This window comes from Caenorhabditis remanei, chromosome II, assembly GCF_010183535.1.
Source record: "Caenorhabditis remanei strain PX506 chromosome II, whole genome shotgun sequence".
In the NCBI taxonomy this organism is placed as follows: domain Eukaryota; kingdom Metazoa; phylum Nematoda; class Chromadorea; order Rhabditida; family Rhabditidae; genus Caenorhabditis; species Caenorhabditis remanei.
This window is the reverse complement of record NC_071329.1, coordinates 7,885,449-7,904,457: the sequence shown is the minus strand read 5'-3', so window position 1 is coordinate 7,904,457 and position 19,009 is coordinate 7,885,449. Positions and strand designations below refer to the sequence as shown.

The 19,009-nt window shown below is 40.1% G+C and overlaps 3 protein-coding genes across 3 annotated transcripts; 1 reads left to right on the top strand and 2 right to left on the bottom strand.

Annotated features, from left to right (window-relative positions):
- Positions 1 to 295: 295 nt before the first annotated feature.
- Positions 296 to 1,808, bottom strand: GCK72_005213 (uncharacterized protein; the record flags this gene model as incomplete). The annotated part of the gene is made up of 7 exons (XM_003116913.2): positions 296 to 373; positions 423 to 722; positions 770 to 1,010; positions 1,061 to 1,138; positions 1,187 to 1,301; positions 1,424 to 1,516; positions 1,562 to 1,808. The coding sequence occupies 7 exons, from the start codon at positions 1,806 to 1,808 to the stop codon at positions 296 to 298; spliced, it is 1,152 nt and encodes a 383-aa protein (XP_003116961.2).
- Positions 1,809 to 3,980: 2,172 nt separating this feature from the next.
- GCK72_005212 (uncharacterized protein) lies at positions 3,981 to 6,523 on the top strand (the record flags this gene model as incomplete). The annotated part of the gene is made up of 4 exons (XM_053725085.1): positions 3,981 to 4,121; positions 4,169 to 4,274; positions 5,409 to 5,495; positions 6,231 to 6,523. The coding sequence occupies 4 exons, from the start codon at positions 3,981 to 3,983 to the stop codon at positions 6,521 to 6,523; spliced, it is 627 nt and encodes a 208-aa protein (XP_053589279.1).
- On the bottom strand, positions 5,274 to 6,617 carry GCK72_005211 (uncharacterized protein; the record flags this gene model as incomplete). The annotated part of the gene is made up of 5 exons (XM_053725084.1): positions 5,274 to 5,517; positions 5,605 to 5,873; positions 5,917 to 6,135; positions 6,226 to 6,513; positions 6,558 to 6,617. The coding sequence occupies 5 exons, from the start codon at positions 6,615 to 6,617 to the stop codon at positions 5,274 to 5,276; spliced, it is 1,080 nt and encodes a 359-aa protein (XP_053589278.1).
- Positions 6,618 to 19,009: the final 12,392 nt, after the last annotated feature.

Sequence of the window (19,009 nt, the reverse complement as noted above, 5' to 3'; positions counted from 1 at the left end):
TTTCAGAGGGCTTTCAACAAAACAAACAAAGATGAGAATAATCTGAACATAAATTCAGATTAAATTTTGAGAAAAAATACGCTCGGAACATCTAGAAACGTTAGAGGAAAAGAGAAAATAATTACATTCTTCAAAAAGCGAATAAATATAGTGAGAAAACAAAGGAATCAATTAGAGAAAAATGAAGAGGAAAAATGATAGATTTGGATTGATATGATCTGCAACAAAAGATCATTTTGCTGGAATTAAGCTTGGAAATGAAATGGAAAGGAGGAAGGGCGAAAGCGTCAATTCTCTAGAGATGGTGTAGCATGTAAACGACGAATTCGTATGTGCCCATTGTGATTGCTGTGTTGGGAACAGTGCGCATCAGCTGAAAAACGAAAATATTCTATTGAAAATTCTAAAATAAGAATGTTTACCTGCACTGATAGTCCTCGATACATTGCACGGTGCCCCTCTTTATAAAGTTGATAAAGTGTTTTGAAGAATCCACGTGAGGTTCCAGTCTCTTCACGAAGACGCGTGCGAACGACCTCATGAGGATATGCGACAACACAAGCGATAAACTTTGCCGATCCACCAGCTACCATGAAATTCAGGAAATCCATTTTCCTCTTGTCCATTTCGTTTGCTTCGCTGAGTAACATTCCACGGAAATATTCATATATACAAAATTGGATCATCGTCTCGGAAACTCCAGCGTACGAAGCTGTCACACCCTGAACGATTTTCAAATAAAAATCGAACGTTTATTACAAAAACTCACTTTGTAGAATCCTTTGAGCCCTTCTCGTTTGTAAACTCTCTTTATCATCTGCCAAATACCAATATGTCCTTGATGTAGCTGGAGACGTGTCTTCACCAACCAAATCGGGTTTACAGCGGAAGCGGCTACAAACCCGGCAGATCCTGCTGACACCATGTGTACGATGGCCGAATTAGGGATCAAAACTTCCGATTCATTCCAGAACCGTTTCGATGTGGAGTAGGTGTAGAAGTAAACGGCTCTGAAGCACAGAACAAAATGTTAGAAGCTTAAAGTGATATTGATGCCTACTTGGAAGGCGCCACTCCAATCAAATTCGGTATTAGACCTTTGTAGAGTGCACCGATGCCTTCAGTTTTGACGACTTGTCTGAAATTAACTTTTTTTTACAGAAAATCGTTTGATTAATCAATTTACCTTATGTATTTGAAAACGATAGTTCCCCGTCTAGGCTGTACTTGTGTCGGCGTTGAGTTGGTTGAAAGATTTCGTACACAATATTGAACTAGAGAAGATGCTGTTGGATTGGAAACTGAAAATTTGAAAATTGAGATTGCAATGCTCATTTATACCGTACTTATGACTTTCGATGTCTATGATTTCAGGCATAATACGATAAAAATATTTGTAGAATAATAACTGAAAAAGGATTACATTGGTTGAAGATATTGGCTTTGGAGAACGCAGCAAAGCTTCCTCCATTGAAAATTCTATCCAATGCGAACTGCCCACCACGGAAATTCGAGCCTGAAACAAAATTTTCAAATCTCAGCAATTCGAATAAAAACGAACCGAAACCATTTCTCTGCGAAATTACCGATTTGAAGAATCCACTCGATTTGGCCGACGACGAGGACGACGATGATTTTGTTGAAGAGCTACTTCCTGAAGAAGTACTTGGTCCTGATTGAGTATCAAGCCCGCGTGACGATTGCATTCGTGTCTTCACAACTTCCAGTGGACATGTGATTCCTGTCCCGACAGTTCCTCCGACTGCACCGCCGATGAAGTGAATTGCGGCTTCTCGATCCATGAACATCTTTCGATGATTCTTGATATTCTTCCCTGATTATCCTCCACTTTGAATTCGTTTTCAGATAACTTCCGATTCCGCAGCGTGGCCACGACGACAAGTTGTTAGACGCCGCAGATAAGTCAGGTGGCCCGAAGAGCCAAATTTTGCCGCCGAATTGTGGCGATGAGACGGGTGATTCAGGTGTGCAGAGCAGTTCGAATGGCGGCTCTGAAAACGAATATAAACATTTCAAAGTTTTGGGATTTGAGATACAGTAAAAATAGAAACACAGCGGAAGAAGAATCAGTCAATTTAATTTTGAGAAGTAGTTTTTTGATTCAACGATTCGAATCTATTTTAACCTTTGCAAAAGTCACTTTTTTAATCACCAATCAGGATCACACAACAATCACGTGGAGGGCGAAAGAGGCAACTAAATAAAAAAGAGAAGAAGAACACAGTGTGAAGAAGCAGCAGGCCCCTTGTTGCAGGAGGAAAAACGAAAGGAGGAGGACGAAGTGTTGTACTCATGTGATGATAACGAGATGGTGATTGTGGTGGTGGTGATGGAACAAAAACAATCGAGGAAGAAAATAGAACTAAAAGACCAAACTTTCAAAATTGGAAACATATAACTTTATATCATCTAGCAACTGAATTTGACCTATTCATTTTGAATAAAATTTGCATCATGAGTATACTTCGATAACTCCCACAACGAACTGACCATGCCGTGTGAACTGTGTAGATAGAGTGAGAAAGAGAAAAGTCTCATTGCAACATGAATTCAACAAATTTTTGTCTCTTCTGACTGTCTGCGATCTCTTGGTGCGATCGTGGCGTTCACAAGTAATTTCACGTGATTCAAATCACTTTCCAACTTTTTACAAAGTTTTGTTTCAACTCTCCGAACCAAACTCGTGATTTGACAAACTTTCAGAACTTTGTACTGCTCTCTTAAACTGGAAATGATAACGGTAGACTGGCAATAAAATTAAAAATGACCGCCCGTAAGTGTAGCGCTTTTCCCTTCTTTTCTTTCGAAGAAGGGCGATCAGAGAACGTTCAAATTGGTGAGTGAAACACGTTGAGTGTGTCTTCGGTGGGAGGAAAGCAACGTGGTTAGCAAGTTCTACTAAACTAAACACTTGGAGGTTCAAATGGACTACGATGATATAGCGGATGCTCCAGAGAGCAAATGGCACCTGAGTAAAGCAAAAAATGAAGACAAGTGGTCGGAAAGCTGTGACGAAGAGGAAAGAACGTTTCAAAAATGTTGCCAAAGGTTTCGCCTTCCGTTTATTGAGTTCAAATTGTTTTCAAAAGGGATAAGTTGAATATCCGTTTTTCTTATTTTATCCATTAAAACTTTAGTCGCATATCTTAACAGAAAGAAATGTCAGGACGGTGCAAACCAAAACGGAAAATACCAACAAAAAAATATATATTTGCGGCTTTTTACTGTTTTCGTACTCAAATGGGAAACAAAAGTTTCAAAATCCGATAACTTTCTTCTTTCTATATTGAAACTCAAAATATAACAGAAAGTTTGCACTTCTTTCACAACAAGAGGTCATGTTCAGCAGCAATAAACAACTCTGACAAAAAGGAAAATACGATGGTAAACACCAGCCGCTTTCCAGTGTTGTGCTCTGACAGAGTGACAGCAAGAACCATTAATCAAGATTCTACTGAAATTCAGCGGAATTTTCACAATATGAGAGACAAGATTCCCGAGGAAATACCTATCGACAGAAATAAAACTGAGGATTTCTCTCCATCTATAATTCTCGAATAGGTCAACACTTGGGGCACGTGTCCCTGTGTGTTCTTATGTTTCTCGACCAATTGTGCGAGAATAAAAACATAGAAGAACGTCTGCGGGGTAAAAACGAGAGGACATGTGACTGTGGAACTGACAAAATGACTGAAGAAGAGAATGGCGACAATGTTGACGGAGATCGGTGGGTCATATAGAGTCGGAGAGGAGCAGAGATGAAGACAAAACGAACTGCAAATGATAAGAACGGACAAATTGGCAATTATTTATCATTCATTCTCTGTCTGAAAGATCACTGAATTTCCATTCTTCGCTTCTTCGGCAAAACTAACTATTTCCAAGTTTCTAATAGTAAGTCAAAGTTCTCGAAAACTCACTCCCGAAGAAATGGAAGAAACTCGTTGCTTGATACAAAAATGATGTCAACCAGGCCTTCTTTGTCGAAAACAGGCTCAAATGCGCGATCGACAGTTGCAGCTGTTCTAAACATAGAATGTCTTCACGTGATCTGTAACTGGGCGGAGCTTAAGAAAGTGATGAAACCATTTCTCGCAACAGTAAGTGTCAGATCTTGTTTGTCTATGACCTAGAAGCAATATCGAAGAAGGATACACGAAGAATCAAAGTGAAACACTGGGAAAATCTTCTCGAGTACTCAGGGTACAAAGCATTTGACGAATTGATCTTTGCAATAAACAGAAAAGTGATTGGTAAGTATTAAGAGCTTTAAAAATCTCCGAAAAATTTATAGAAAAGAAAAGGAAACTTTCTAACAGACCCCTTTCAATTTTTAATATCGAAAAGTAACCGAAAGTTACATAAAATTCATCAAAACAGCAATATCTTAGTTTAGTTTACAAGACAACAAAAACGTGGTCACAATGATGATTTCTATCCGTTTACTCTGGCTTTTTCCGCATTTTCACGTGTAAACCACGTGCTTCTTCTAAAACTGCTTATACGAACTTTGTTCGGTCACTAGGCGCAAGCCGACTAATCAGTGACATTGAAACAAGCACGAGTACAACACTAGAATCCAGAAATATAAGCCTGATAATTTTGAGAAAAGTTGAAAAGAAAATTGGAAAAATAAACAAAAAGAAAGTTTATTTTTTGAAAAATCGGGTAAAATAATTCATGGCGCAGAAAAGGGGGCGGAGCGTGTCGTTTTACGAGAGATGCAGGGGCGCCGCGCACTTTTTCTCTGAGTTTTCACACATGGCTTTCTCACAAAAATTCCTCTTGATTTTCAATGAAAAGAATTGAAATTTTATTCAACAGACCATCTGAAAAAAATTATCACACCAAAAGCAAGGCACGGCTCAGAGACCAGCTGTTACGAGGAAAAGAAAAATCAAGAAAAAACTAAAAAACGGACTGAAAAATCCAAGATCACCCGTCGTTCTCACAATAAATCCTCGGAAACAAAAATTAGTATGATCATCAAAAGTACTATTCTAACGAGAATAAATATGAAAAGAGAAAGAGAAAAGGAACCTGGAAACAAAAAATGACTAAGAATTGCAAGAATATCACAGGTTTGAGGAGAGGGGGTTTTGATTCAAATTGCTTGAGATGAGAAAATTGAAAAGAAAGAGATTTTGTAGAAAAATGGGATATCACCAAAAAGAAAACGGGCACCCTGAGAAACCGAAGCTAGAAAATTTTCAAAATGCTGAACAAAACAAGAAAAAATGCAAAAAAAATCATTATGAAGAATCCTGATCGTGATCATCATCATCACCGGCGCCAACGTAAACTTCGATTTTTTCGTTTCCAACAGAAATGTTCAAATCGGATGAATCGTTGACTGAAACTCCGCTATCATCTGATAGAATATTCAGAATTGAGTCTTTTGTCGCCTGCGACTGAGCTTGTTGCTGTTTTCGGCGGTTATCAGCACCAGGAAAGCACATCTCCAGAAGTTTACGGTATTCTTCGCGGAGTTCAACACTGAAAAATCGGAAGTTTTTATCTTTTTCATTTCAATTGACTAGATTTTCGAATTTTTGAAAAAAGAATTTTAGAAAATAAACTCACGCGAAGTCATGTGGCTGAAGTTTCTCCTCATGATGAGCATCCTTGATATGAGTCGATGCCAGATATCTTCTTGTGAAACTCGCTCCACACTTCGGACAACAATACTGTTTCTTCGATGCATGAAGACGTGCGTGACGTGACAAATGATTCAGAAGGTTCGCGTATTGTCCATGCCTGGATATGCTCTTTTTACACAGTTGACACTGATAGAGCTCTCCAAATGGCTCTTCGGCTTTTGGCTTTTTCGAACGTGGCTCCTGGAATATTGTCTAAATTCAGGATATGATCAAGAATTGTCTGAGGAAAACTTACTCGATCAAAGAGTTCCAGTGCTTGGCTGAGTGTGATATCTTGACCAAGTGTGAGATCTTCTTCGAGATCTTCATCCACATCAACTGACAAGTCTGGATCTTCGTTTCCTTCGTCACTTGGCTCCTCTTTTACACTGACGTCTTCATACTTCTGCATGTCTTGTGGAGCACGGTGAGGGAGGATTGGAGATATTGGGACGTAAGGCCTTTTCAGGTGGGACTGAAAAAAGAACTGTAATAAGTTAGATTTTCTACTTTTTTGTATAATTTTATTCAACTCAAAAGTTTGAAAACCAGATCAAAATCTCACCTTAGCATCCGACATTCCATTCTTAATCGGCGTTGAGCACACGAATTCCCTCTTCGGCGACGAGAGTTTTGGCACCACGACCGCCGCACTGGTTACTGTAGAATACGTGGGAGAACCCGCTGCCATCGACGACGATGATGTTGCTCTCGGCGGTGTGCACGGTGTTGTTGGTGACGTGGTGGAGGATGTCACGGCAGAAGTTGCTTGGTTTAATGACGTTTTCTCACAGGTTGGACACAAATTCTCGATGGATTCGCCAATCGAGAGTTGGCGGTGTCCGTGGGCAAACTGGAATTGAGATTTTGGAAATGAATCGGACAAGGAAAACTCACTAATAATTGCACCACATTCTGGAGCATTTTGTCATCTTTCAAGTTGAGCAAGACATACATTGTGTGTGTCAGGTTCTGAAAAAAAGAAGAAAATCTTCTTATGAGAAAGAAAAAGAAGAAGAAAAAGAGGAAGGATACGGTAGGTCTGGGAGATCGTGTAAGTTGTGAAACGGCTGTTGGGTGGTGGTAAAATAAGTAGGGAGACAAAAGTAGTGAAGTGATTGGGAGTGAATGATAAGAAAATAGTACTTGAGACGAAGAGATTCCAGAGAAAAAGAGATAGACACCCACGGGCGAAGAAAAAGAAAAAGAAAGAAGAAGAAGGAGAGAAGGAAAAGCAATAGAGAAGATAGGTGGGTGAAATGGATTGAAATGATTCTGCAAACGTAACTGTGACCTCTTGGTGTCTTTCTCTTTTCGTTACGAGACCCAGAGAGACCCACGGGGCGACAAAAGAGAGGCGCACAACCGACTTCATCATCACTTTGCAAATATCGTCGGGGGGCGAGGCGATGGAAGGTATAGGGTGTCTCTAATGTCTCCGATCCCCTGATTCTCTCTTTCTTTCTATGTCCTGTATACTACTACACCCAAATGATCGCGCCACGTTGTGAAGGGTGAGAGAGTGTGGATGATGATGGGTAGAGGAATTGGAGGGGAGGGCGCAGTGAAGTGAGTGAGAGAGAAGCGCAGATTCGTTTCGCCCGTCGGGAGTAGGTGGAAGGAGAAAAGGGAAGAAGGCCAAGGAGAGAGGGAGGGAAGTAAACATCGTTTTAGGGAGAGACAAGACACCGGTCGAAGGGAATCGAAGGTGGGCGAATTGTGTGGTTTTATGATCCGAACTTCTGGAATTGAAGAGGGAAAAAAGAAGTCGACAGGGTCTGAAAACCTGAAAAAAGTTGGGGAAAGGAAAGCCTGCCATGATGGAGATGGTGGTCACCAAGACTCCGAAGAAATTCTGAATTAAATTGTGGAGAATGGATTGAAATACTAGAACTCAGACATCAATTTAGGTGGACAGTTCACGGAGGTCCACAGCTGCGCAATGCAATCGCGCTCTATTGAGAAGCTAGTCTACAATTAGACGTAGTAGTGAACCAGCTGGTTAACCAGTGAGTACTAGCCTTACTAAATTATGTTAACAAGTTTCCTTTTTTATAAAAATATTGAGGTACATAGATTCTCAACAGAAATGAATCCCATTTGTGTCAGTTGCTGATCTGGAAGGTTATGATAGATACAGTCATTCCGAATTTCAGTTGAATAATCATCTCATTGCCGGATCAACCAAAAGTTTCAAGACATTCCTGTTCTAGAAAAATCAGATTGAGCCATCTGCCGCCTTCTACGGCTACAGTAACCCAGTGGACTACTAACCATAATTCCTGAAACCCTCTCGTGTCCCTGACTTTGCCTCCAATTACCTCTCAATATTACCTCGCTTCTCTCCTAACCAAAAATTGAAACATGTCAAATTGCGGGTAGTCATCGAGAATGGAGGAGAGGAGGCCACCTCAATATTACGTGGCGCCGTGAGAATCAATTTGGCGAATCTCGCCCCGCGGCAGGTGTCTTTCGAGATAGGCAATAGACATGTGTGGAGATACACACAAAAAAACCATACGAGAATTTACAAAACGTTTTTTTTGGAAATGAACGAGAGGGAAAGAGAGAATTGGATCAAGGGAGTGTTTGTGTGTGGCGCAATCGCCACGCAGGTGTGATTCGAATTAAAAGGAAATTTGTAAGTTTTTGGGTTGTATTCGAATGGAAAATGGGGGTTGAAGGACGTTTTAGGGAGAGGGAAAGGTGTAAAATTGGATGTTGCGATTCGAGGAATGGGAACCAATGAGCTTGGACTAGTTTTCCAACCAGTGGTATTTCTAGGCCGCCATCTTCTTGAAATTACTCCAGAGACCTAGAATCCTAGAATCCAATAACCAACTGAAACGAATCCTCTGCTCATTCATCCCTCCTCTTCACCCTATCCAATTATCTTTTTTTCCTTTTTTCTCTCATTTTGTAAGAAGATTTAATGCTGAGTATACACTGAGACTATATCTCTTTTTCCTTCTTCTTCTCTTCTTTTTTCACCAATGAATCTATTTAGTGCTTTCTTTATTGGGGAAATAACGAAGAGAAACCGAAAAATTGAATATGTTGAAAGGAGAAAAAGAAGACAAAAAGAAGACGCTGAATTGGTGAAGTGTGGGAAAACTGGGTAGACTATGACTTTTAGGAGGAGCAAGAGATGGGTGGACTACGGTAGGTGATGCAAGTGTGCTCTTTTGCGAAGTGAGGTAAGTACCGTAACCCTCATCAACGGGGGAAACGGAGTAGGTGATCATAAAAATATGAAAATAGAACATTTGAAAAGTTAGAGAGAAAGGGAGAATGGATGGAAGGGCGCGCCCGACCCGACACCATACTGTCTCTGTGTTTGTGTTATGACACAACAGTGTCCCTCCAACAATTCATACACATAGACAGAGAAAGTAGAGGAATGGTGCGGGAAATAGTGTTGGAAAACTAATAGACATTCAGACAATGACAATGGATTGTTGGGAGGTCTAGAGGAGGAGAGAAGAGTGGCGACGGGAGGGAAAAGAGGGCGCGGGTGTCTCCCTTAGTCTCTGGCAGACACTCCTCCGGATCAACACTATTTCCTGATTTCAAATGTAAGGAGTTTGCGGGAAAGGCTCCCGCACACACACTTTCTTTCTCACACACACACACACACACACGGAAGACCTCGTCACCGACCGCCGTCGCCGCAGCAGCAGCAAAAAATCTGTTGGCGACACCAGACCCCTTCCAAACACTGTGGAATCGGGACACACTCACAAAAATTGGGGATAGAAAGCAATATTTATAAGTTGAAAAAGTTATTGGGGGGAACAATGAACTAACGACGATTCAACTCGAAAGTGGGGAGAGTGACGGTGGAATCAGAAGGATCTAGAAGATCAGAAGAACGAGATGGTAGCGGATTGGATTCAGATCAAGTGTACCGTCTAGAACTAGGTATAGCTTTTCATAATCTCGAGTTTCTGAATCAGAAAAAGAAGAAAGATACCTGAGGTGATGTTCTTTGGCGAGTGTTGGAGGCTGAAACACCTTCTGAATCTTCTTGATCTCAAAACTGAAGATTGGCAGCTCTGGAATTTGGAAACTCTGGAATCGCCCTCTCAAATTTCAAAAAGAGCACAAAATGTTCTAAAATTTATTATCAAATAGAGGTATTTTTTAAACGAGAGAAAAAATCTGGATCTAGTCTTCTCGAATGATTCTGACTACCAAAGGATCCCGCCATTAGGTGCCTATATTTACCTGGTTACCAATTCAGAAACCTAGTAGTTTCTTAATTTTTTCAAACAGTTCCTTCTAATGTTCCCACTGATAAATACGTCGCTTCCACTGCCAATACACACTCCATTCGATTAGACTATTAGGTGTGAACGCAACGCTTTTATTGACTTAACGCGGAAGTATTGTTCAGACGGCGCGGAAGATGGAGACATCAGAATTCCTATTTCTATTGGAATCATGGAATCTCGTCACAGGTCGTCCGCCACGGACGCAATATGGGCGATATATGGGCCGCGCGTGGACTCAGCACGAATTCGCAGAGGATTGTATGTGGTCCGTATACGGTCCGTTTTGAGTCCGCGCGCGGACGTAGTCGCTCGCACCGCCAGTCCCTCTCCCTACTTTGTTTTCCGGTTGAGATCGTCATTTAACAAAGAAGAATAGAGATAAAATTACTATTTTATTTAAAGAAAGATAAAAGGAACATTAAAAATGGTAAAAATAAGAAGGAAGACACAACAAATTACTTAGAAATTACAAATTTGTCCGCCAGCCGTGTCCTTGAAATCCATCGAAATCCAATTGTCGTAGAAGCAGTTTTCAGTCGTTGATTTCCGGCTTTCCCTTTGTATTTCTGAAAAAAATAAATTACTTGCTGAATAAAACATAATTATTCAGTTAACTTACTTTCGAAAATGGTTTCTTCCCTCCGGACGAAAACATATGTCGTGCTTGTGAAAGTAGTTCTGGCCAATTTTATCTAATTTCCTAACTGAAAAAAACTTATTTTGAATATAAAATGCTGAATATTATCACAAACCTTTGAGGAAATCGATGAATTGATTCCATTTCAGCTATCGCCGCTTCTTCTCTTTTTGGGGGCCAACGGACTGACTGAAAACACAATAATTGTTTGATCATTCACAGTAAAATGCAAGAATTTTTCACGAAAAAAATTAATAAGGAGAAATTTCAATAGAGAAAAACATAAAGTAAAGCGAAACTTTCCAAAAATAGGGAAAGAAACGTAAAAACTCCGTAAATGATAAAAAATTATCATTATCCGAGAGAAGTCCGAGAGCTTTGGAAGACCTGCTGCATGCCACGGCCGCGGCCAGCGCGCCCATATACGGTCCGCGCGCGGACGCCTGCCGCCCACTTCCACCTCTTTTCCCGAAGTCCACGCTGCGCCCATATAGAGTCCGCAGCGGACCAAATTTCCGCTGCGGACTCTATATGGACGAAAAATGGGACTGAATCCGCATGCGGTCCGCACGCCAACTACCTGTGGTGGCCGAATGGTCTAGTGGTATGATTCTCGCTTTGGGTGCGAGAGGTCCCGGGTTCAATCCCCGGTTCGGCCCATTCCTTTTTCCAAATTAAAGAAGAATTTTTAGGAAGGTAAGAAATCTTTTTGGAGAAGAATGAAAAATAATTATAGACTCAAACTAAATGTATTGATGACGATAGATACACCTATTTACAAAGAATCTTCTGGAGAATATTTTTTAGACCAAGATCCTAAAAACCACGACCCAACCTTCTGACCAGCAGTCTCTGCCCGAGAGAAGATGTGGTGGGTGTTGGAAGACGTCGTCGCCTCCGCAAAAAAAACGGGAGCAGAAAAAAAGGAGAAGAGGTGAGGTGGTCTCCCATTGGCGTTGTGTTGGGTGTCTCTCTCACTCCTGCGTGCATTGGTGTGTGGTGAGCCAACGACACACGGACGGCGCCGAGCACACTGGAGCAGGGGACGCGGCGCAAAAAAGGAAAAGAAGAGAAGAAGAAACAGGAAGGAGAAGCGAAGAGGACTCTCTACGTGTATGTTGGGGGAGGCTCACGGCGCCAAAGCTCCTGAAAAGTCTCCTCTTTTGGTGGGAGGATAAAGACTTTGGGAGGAGAGAAGAGTTAGTTAGTTAGGTCAGACATCATTATTGGTGGGAAAACTTTTCTTTTTTTCTTCTTGTGCTTGGTGTGCTGGATAACACTTGAGCCATGCGGCAAGACGCTTTGAGATGTTTGATGATTGATCCGGATTGTGGTCCTGGTCCATGAAAATTATCGGGAGGAACACATATCACAGGGAGCACATCATTCGAGATAATAGATTTTTCGATCCATCCTCCCCATTCTGCAATATTCTTCACCCAAAACACAGTTTCTCACTTTCCAGTCCTCTCTGGTCATGCCTTATTGTTAGTCACCCATGATTTTCACAATTGGAGAGCCCTCCCATGTTTTTATATTGTGTTGCTCCCTATTCTCCATTGGTGTCCATGTCTAGGTGACACAGAAAAATAGAAAAATAGAGAAAAGTTTTTGAGAGGATCGAAAAAAACGAGAGGTGGGCGCCTTGACGAGGAATACTAAAAAGGGGGCAAACATTGCGAGACCACCGGGGCGGCACTGCGCCAAAATCTGTCTCTCTCTCACTCGAAAGGTCGCTTTTCTTTTCTCGGTGTGGTGTTTCTTTTTTTTTTGCGAAACAATTTTTCGGTTCATTTTTCCATACCTTTCTGTTCTATCGGGGCGGGTATCTCAAGGAGACGACACAATTTGTAGAATCGGGAGCGGTGGAGAGATGAGAAGAGATGGGTGAAGAAATGGGGGTTGACACCGGCGGTGGCGTCGGCGGCGGCGTTGGAAGAATACGTTAGAAGACGTTATTTGGATGATGGAGTAAAATGAATGGTGACTTGAGGAAGGATATTGGTGAAGGGGCTGTAGAGAAATAATTATCAGGTCTAGGACACTGTACCTGTGATCTACAGTAACAAATTTTAGGAGGGTTTGGTGCTACGCTGTTAAAAGGAATCCGAAAATTCTCTGGAGTTGTTGTTCTATACTTCGAGCTTCTGTGTGACACATTTCCCGAAGTTACAGTACTCTTTGCTCAACAAAACTTTACGAGATGATCTTAAAAACAGGTATCACGGCCACTGTCTTCATACTACTATTATCGTTACTATTTTATAAAATTCTGAAGAAGACGACAGGTTAATTAGGTCAGTTGTACCTTTTTCGAACACATTCCTTTCAACGAAGACATATTGCAAAAAAGAAAAATGGCGTCAGTCACTGAAAAGAAGAAAGAAAAATGAAGCAAAAAGAAGAAAGAAGAGAAGAGATGGCGTGTGGTGGCACCAGGCGTTTTCAGTGTCTAAATCACTCAGTCTTCTATACTATTTTCACTTACATCGTCTACCTGATGCCATCAATTTGTAAGACGGGCGGCGCCGCCAGAGGCGCTCTCCGCCAATTCTTACACATACGTTGTTTTTTCTGATTTTGCAGAGAATTTATTTGGAGAATAGGTTGGGTGGGAGACGATGGGATGATTGGTTACTGTATGGAAGACGAGTTTTCCCGTGAATTCACGTGGCGCGGCCGCAAGAAAACGCGACGAAGGCGCATCAGCCTTAACTGGGATATACATAAATAAATAAGAAGGTTTCAGACTAAAAAGATGTTCAAATGAAACTGAAACATAGTTTGATAGATCTATTCAGCTCCAGGATTTAATTTTGTCTTGCAAAATATCGAAAAATCACTTTCTAAAAACTAAAACTAAATGAAGATTTTCCTGATCGAACATGCTTCTACAATCCTGTCTCATTCCGAAAATAGACCCCAAAGTACCTGGCAGCAGTATGATACAATGCTAACACGACTATAAATGGAGAGATGTTCAGATTTTGGGTTAAACAAAACAGTTAAACAAAATACAAACTATAGAAAAAATTAATTCGATGGCATTGGTTAGACATTAAATCATCATATCTCTGGACTTTGAATTGAACTAGAAGGTTCAAGACTCTGCGAAAAATCTAGATAGTTATTTTAGTTCCAGATAAAACTTTACCTCTATAAAATTACAAACCCAATAAAACATTATATAACGATCTGAACATTGATGAGAGTAATTAAAATAAGAAGACTTGTAAAAGTTGAAACAACAAGTGTCACTGAAAAGATATCTGAACATTTTTTTGTAATTAACCTCTCTGTATCCACATATAAGAGAGACTTTAACGCTCTTTCATTCGGAAGTTTTTGGTAATTATCCGGGTCAGAATTTGTCTGAAAAATAGTTTTGTGATTAGCAGACCTTTACCCATAAAATTACTCTTTTCGTAATTTATAATTCTAATTCAAACTGTTGGTTTTGTTAAATTAACACAATTTTAATTGACATGACTTTCTGATTATTGTCTGAAATAGTCTCTTCGAACTTCACTACATTTGATTCGAAGTAGAATATTTGTGCCCTGTAAACTGGAGTCTCACTGAAATTTTTTTCTGTATTCTTAGTTTTATTAAACAACTTTCTTCAATACAAATAATTAAAATGGCGCAGAAATAAACTTTGCCTAACTTTATTCAACTGAAAGTTTTCAGTGAGCTTTTTTAGTCTCAATGCGTGTTTAATTGAATCACTTGTTTGCTCTGAAGCCCCTAATTAAGTTATACCAATTCCAGTCATGAGTCTTCAGTATATATTGACCGAAATTATACGACGGATTGTGTATATTAAGGAAGGATTATCTTCGATTTGTATCATATTATATTTCTTTGCTAGGATGGGTTTATTGACTTGAAAAATTGTGATGAAAGAGTGAATGATCGCGAGATTTTCGTATGAATTTACGTAAGATAACGTGAGATGTTTTAGTGCAATTATAGGTTTTCGTCAGATTCTTGATTCTGATTTTCTCTCTGAATCACTCTAACTTGTCCATTATTTTCTCGAAATCTCTTCCCCAATTTCTCCAAAATTCAATTAATTCCATGTTCTTTTTCTTTCAATTCCAAAATGTGTTCAATTACAATAAAAGGGTTCCTCGTACTAAACCCACTACCTCTTTCCCCGCATTTTGCTCTTTTCCTTCCTTCAATCTATCCTATATTATCGCTTAGGTGCTCTTATAATCTCCTCCGATTTCTTCCCTTATAGAGAATTATTGTGGTTGCTCCAGTGCTCCACGACGAGTCCCTCGTCTCAACAGACACTACTCAGGACGACGGCTCCACACATGCGGCGGTACAAAATCCAGAGCCGGTGACGGGCATCCATCTATAATCCCATGTCAGAAATCTCTCAATTCTCACCGGTCTCTTCCATTTATTTTTCACCCGCATCATGGAGATATATATTTATGATTATTATGATTATTAGTGTTATTAACACGTTATTGAAAGTGGTCAGCCGCCTCGTCGCCTCAGCAGTCAGGAGTAGTCAAAGAAGAAGAAGAAGAGATAATTCCATGGATATAGAAGAGGGGCGGAGTAGAGTGAAGGGGAGGGAGAAGAGGATACTAATATTAATCGGAAGTCTTGAAGATGAAGCATGTTATTGGCTCCGTGCACAGCATTATACACCCATCACTTACTTAGTGCCATCTTCAGTGATTTCTCTCACTCTTCTTACGGAGTCAAATGTTAATTTAGTTATATGCAGGGTGAGTTATGGTACTGATATGTCTATTAGGAAGTTCAGTCACAGAAGTATGCACCCATTATCAAGATGTGTCTCTTGTTGAACGAATTGTCTTAAAAAGTGTTGGCAGTTTCAAAAATGAATATCTAGGTCTGTACTGTAAGCACCAAAAATGGGGAGCAAAATCCTTTCTTCCGAACTCGAAGCTGAGTAATTCTTGGAAATTTCGCTATGAAATTTGAGAAAAACACACTCTTTTCTGTAATTTTACTCGGTAACTCACACTAGACCCCTTCCCTCAATGATCATCCAATCCAATCTTTCCGGGTGTTTGCACGTAAATCAGATGACCAACTTATCAGAAGTCTTCTAGCTACAACTCCATGACAACCAACTGTTCGTATCATCTCTTCGTATGTTTACCTAGTTTTCAGCTCATTATTATTACGACATTCAGTCTAGGAGAAGCATCTTGTGATTAGTCTCATGACAAAATTAATGAGCGTGATAGCATTGTAGCTTCAGCCTCCATTGATGTGGAGCTCTTTTAAATCTTGAAAACTAATATCCCTCATTATTTCATTCCTTACGACTTCAAAATCCAAAGGGAATCCATTATAGCCTTCTCATATCGAGATAGAGGAAAACAATGCAGGCTCTCTAGACCTTTGGTACTCATCCATTCAGCTAATAGCCACCATAGCAACCATTCATGGAAACTGTTGCGAACGCGTATTCACTAGATTTTGAATTTCAAGTATGACTAACTACGGTGTTTCGTTTTTCTTGTTGCCTGGAGTCGTCTAGGTGATTTCCGTCTCAAGAGAAGACGGTCACTTGCAGAACTACTAAAAACTTGGAATAAGAAACAACACGGCAAGCTCCGCCCCCTTTCCTTTGAATTCTTGCTTATTCGGAGAAGAAGCGAAGAACTAATTACACGAAATGATATATATGAAATATTAGACAGGCTTATATATACTCAAGGTGTGCCTTCCTCCTCCTTCATTCCTCCTAATCCCCTCCTCTCTTCTCCTCTCGTCTTCGTCTTCGTCTAATTACACTTATGTATACCAAAAATTCCACGTAAGTAGCCATATCGGGCGGTGCCGCCCGTTCTTCTTGTTTTGCTTGTCTCTTCATCATCCTTCGTCTTCTTTTCCTCACCTGGCCCCTCTTCTCTTTTTACCTCCCGCACAGAAAGCTTACTCATTTATATATTTGCCCAAGAAAAGGCTAACCATTTCGGCTCTTTTCCTTTTGGTGACCCATAACGAGTCTCTTATTTATATAGAAACATATTTATTAAGATTAGTAATGACTCAAAAGGTAGATGAGTCAAAAGAGACATTTGAAGATGTCGTGTGCCCTGAAAATATACTAAATATATATCAAGTCTCTTGAGCCAAGCATAGAAGGTGTCCTCATTATCAAGGCTAATTAGGCGACCAGTTTCCATTCCATTCCGCCTTCGAAACCCCGTGTCTTTCGTTATTTTTCTCCTTGGCTGCATTTCTAACTTGAATCTCATTTCTATGCCAGTTCACTAATTATGTAGTTGTACATATATCAAATCCATGCGTTTTCTAGAAAAGACTCGGATATCAGGTAAATATTTGGTTTGGCTCATAATTAGAAAAGAGATGAATTGTTAGTGAGTACCCGGATATTAATAGGACAGATGGTTGAACTTAATTAGTATTCAGAGGTGGTCATTGTATTACGAGATTCTCAGCTTCTTGTTTCTCTATATGATATTTATAAGAAATTAAAAGAAAATTGGTTAGAATGGATGATACATCTCAACGTCACATCATATCATATTATCTGCTCGTTTAGCTTTAACAACACGTGATTCTGAAATATTGTCCTTCTGCCTTTTAGAGCTAGAACTAACAACATGACGTAATTACTGAAGAAGTGACAAATTATGTATGTGTAAATGCATGTTTGTATGCCAGTCTGTCCTAATTATCAGTCCATAATTTGTCCATTCTCTCGTCCTCTCCGCGTGCAAAACCGCACCCAATTATCGTTTCTCACAGCCAACAACCACCATCAACTCATGCCTTTTCCTCTCTCATTTTGTGGCCAGTATCTTATATTTGTATCTCATAATTCATGTGATCTGGATCTATCTGTAAGGTCTAGAACTCTAGAACAGACTCGAAATCCATCATAATTACTTTGTTCTCCCTTCCTTGTTCGATTTCCAAAGTACTCCAATTATCAAAGATTCGAGTGGAAACCTATAATTATTAAAGCGCACACTTCTTAGTTATAGACGCACAAATCACTCTCACGACTCTTATCAATTTTCTGATATCAGTCAACAAGTCAATTTTTTTCAAAACTTATTTTCAAATTTGCTTATTTTCATTTCACAATATTATAGCTGGTACCGCCTGTCAACATCATTATTTCCTCATTTAGCTCTGTTATTTTACAGAACCTGGCGTGCTTTCAGCGCGTATCTCTCCCCGACTGAAATTGAATAACTATGGACTAATGCCTCCAAAATCTCAATGAACAAATCAATTTCTCCCTAATTTTCACCTCGCTTCTCCCTCGAAGAGACAATGGACATTCAACCAAAACGTCTCAAATTTCAATGGATAGGAAAAGAATTTTGCGGAATTCCCTTCTTTTTTTTCTCCCAGCGCCACGACGCGTCCGTTTTGTTTCCAAAAACAAAAAATATAGATGTATTCATACATTTTCACTGGGGGCCCTCAAAAAAAAGAGAGGGAAAGAGGGGAGGGGCGACGGGGTTTTTTCGTCCTTCGCTTGTTTTCTGTGTCTCTGTTATTTTGCCTCAAAACGAGGCAATTATCGACCAATTTGTTGAGAGAGAAGGGCTGGTTCATGGCCAAATTCAGGGCGAACTAATTTATCAGTTGTTGGGAGAGAAGATGCGATTGATTGACGTCAGAACACTTTAATCTTATCTAACTGGTTGGGTAATTAACTCTGATAACATCTGAATTAGGTTTTAACTCGAATCATGCTGCTTCCCACATCCTAATTATATATGTCCATGTGAAACTGAAAAACCGGCTTTCTAATTATAGAATGATCCAATTAGACAACCCTCGTTATGTGAGACGCCCTCATGCTACTCCTTTGATGATAGAATACAAATTGCAATTAAGACCTGTTTCTCTATAGAGCGCGCTTACCACAATACGAAAGGATTACAGTAAAGCCAGTCAACACTCTGTGTCTCTCTGTCTCAAACACTCTCTCTTCACACTAACTACCAAAATTATTATTTATTGAGAATCCTTTTCCCCTCCTCGTTTTCTCTTTTTCTTGAAAATATTTTCCCACCGAAAAGAGGCTCTTTATGCGCTCCCATCGCAATGTCTTTCATTCTTCTTATTCTCAATTCAATTCATCGTTGTCGTCGTGGCAAATCCGTCCCGATTTTCTGTTTCTCTATAAAGGACCCCTCTCGTCTTCTCTCGATTCTCGTTTTCTCTCCTCTCGACCACTTAACCAATCCCTTTCCATCCCTCTACATATACACACGGTGGCAATTAACTAATCGGATGGTGAAAAGTGTGAGAGAGGGTCTTAATACGTGTATTAACTAGAGAGAAACGAGAGAAAATGAGGAATTGAAGAGAGAGGACCTCCCTCGTTTACCAAACGGCAAATTGGACGAAGGGCGCCTGGCTGTGCTTAGCTTTTATTGACCCTTTGGTGT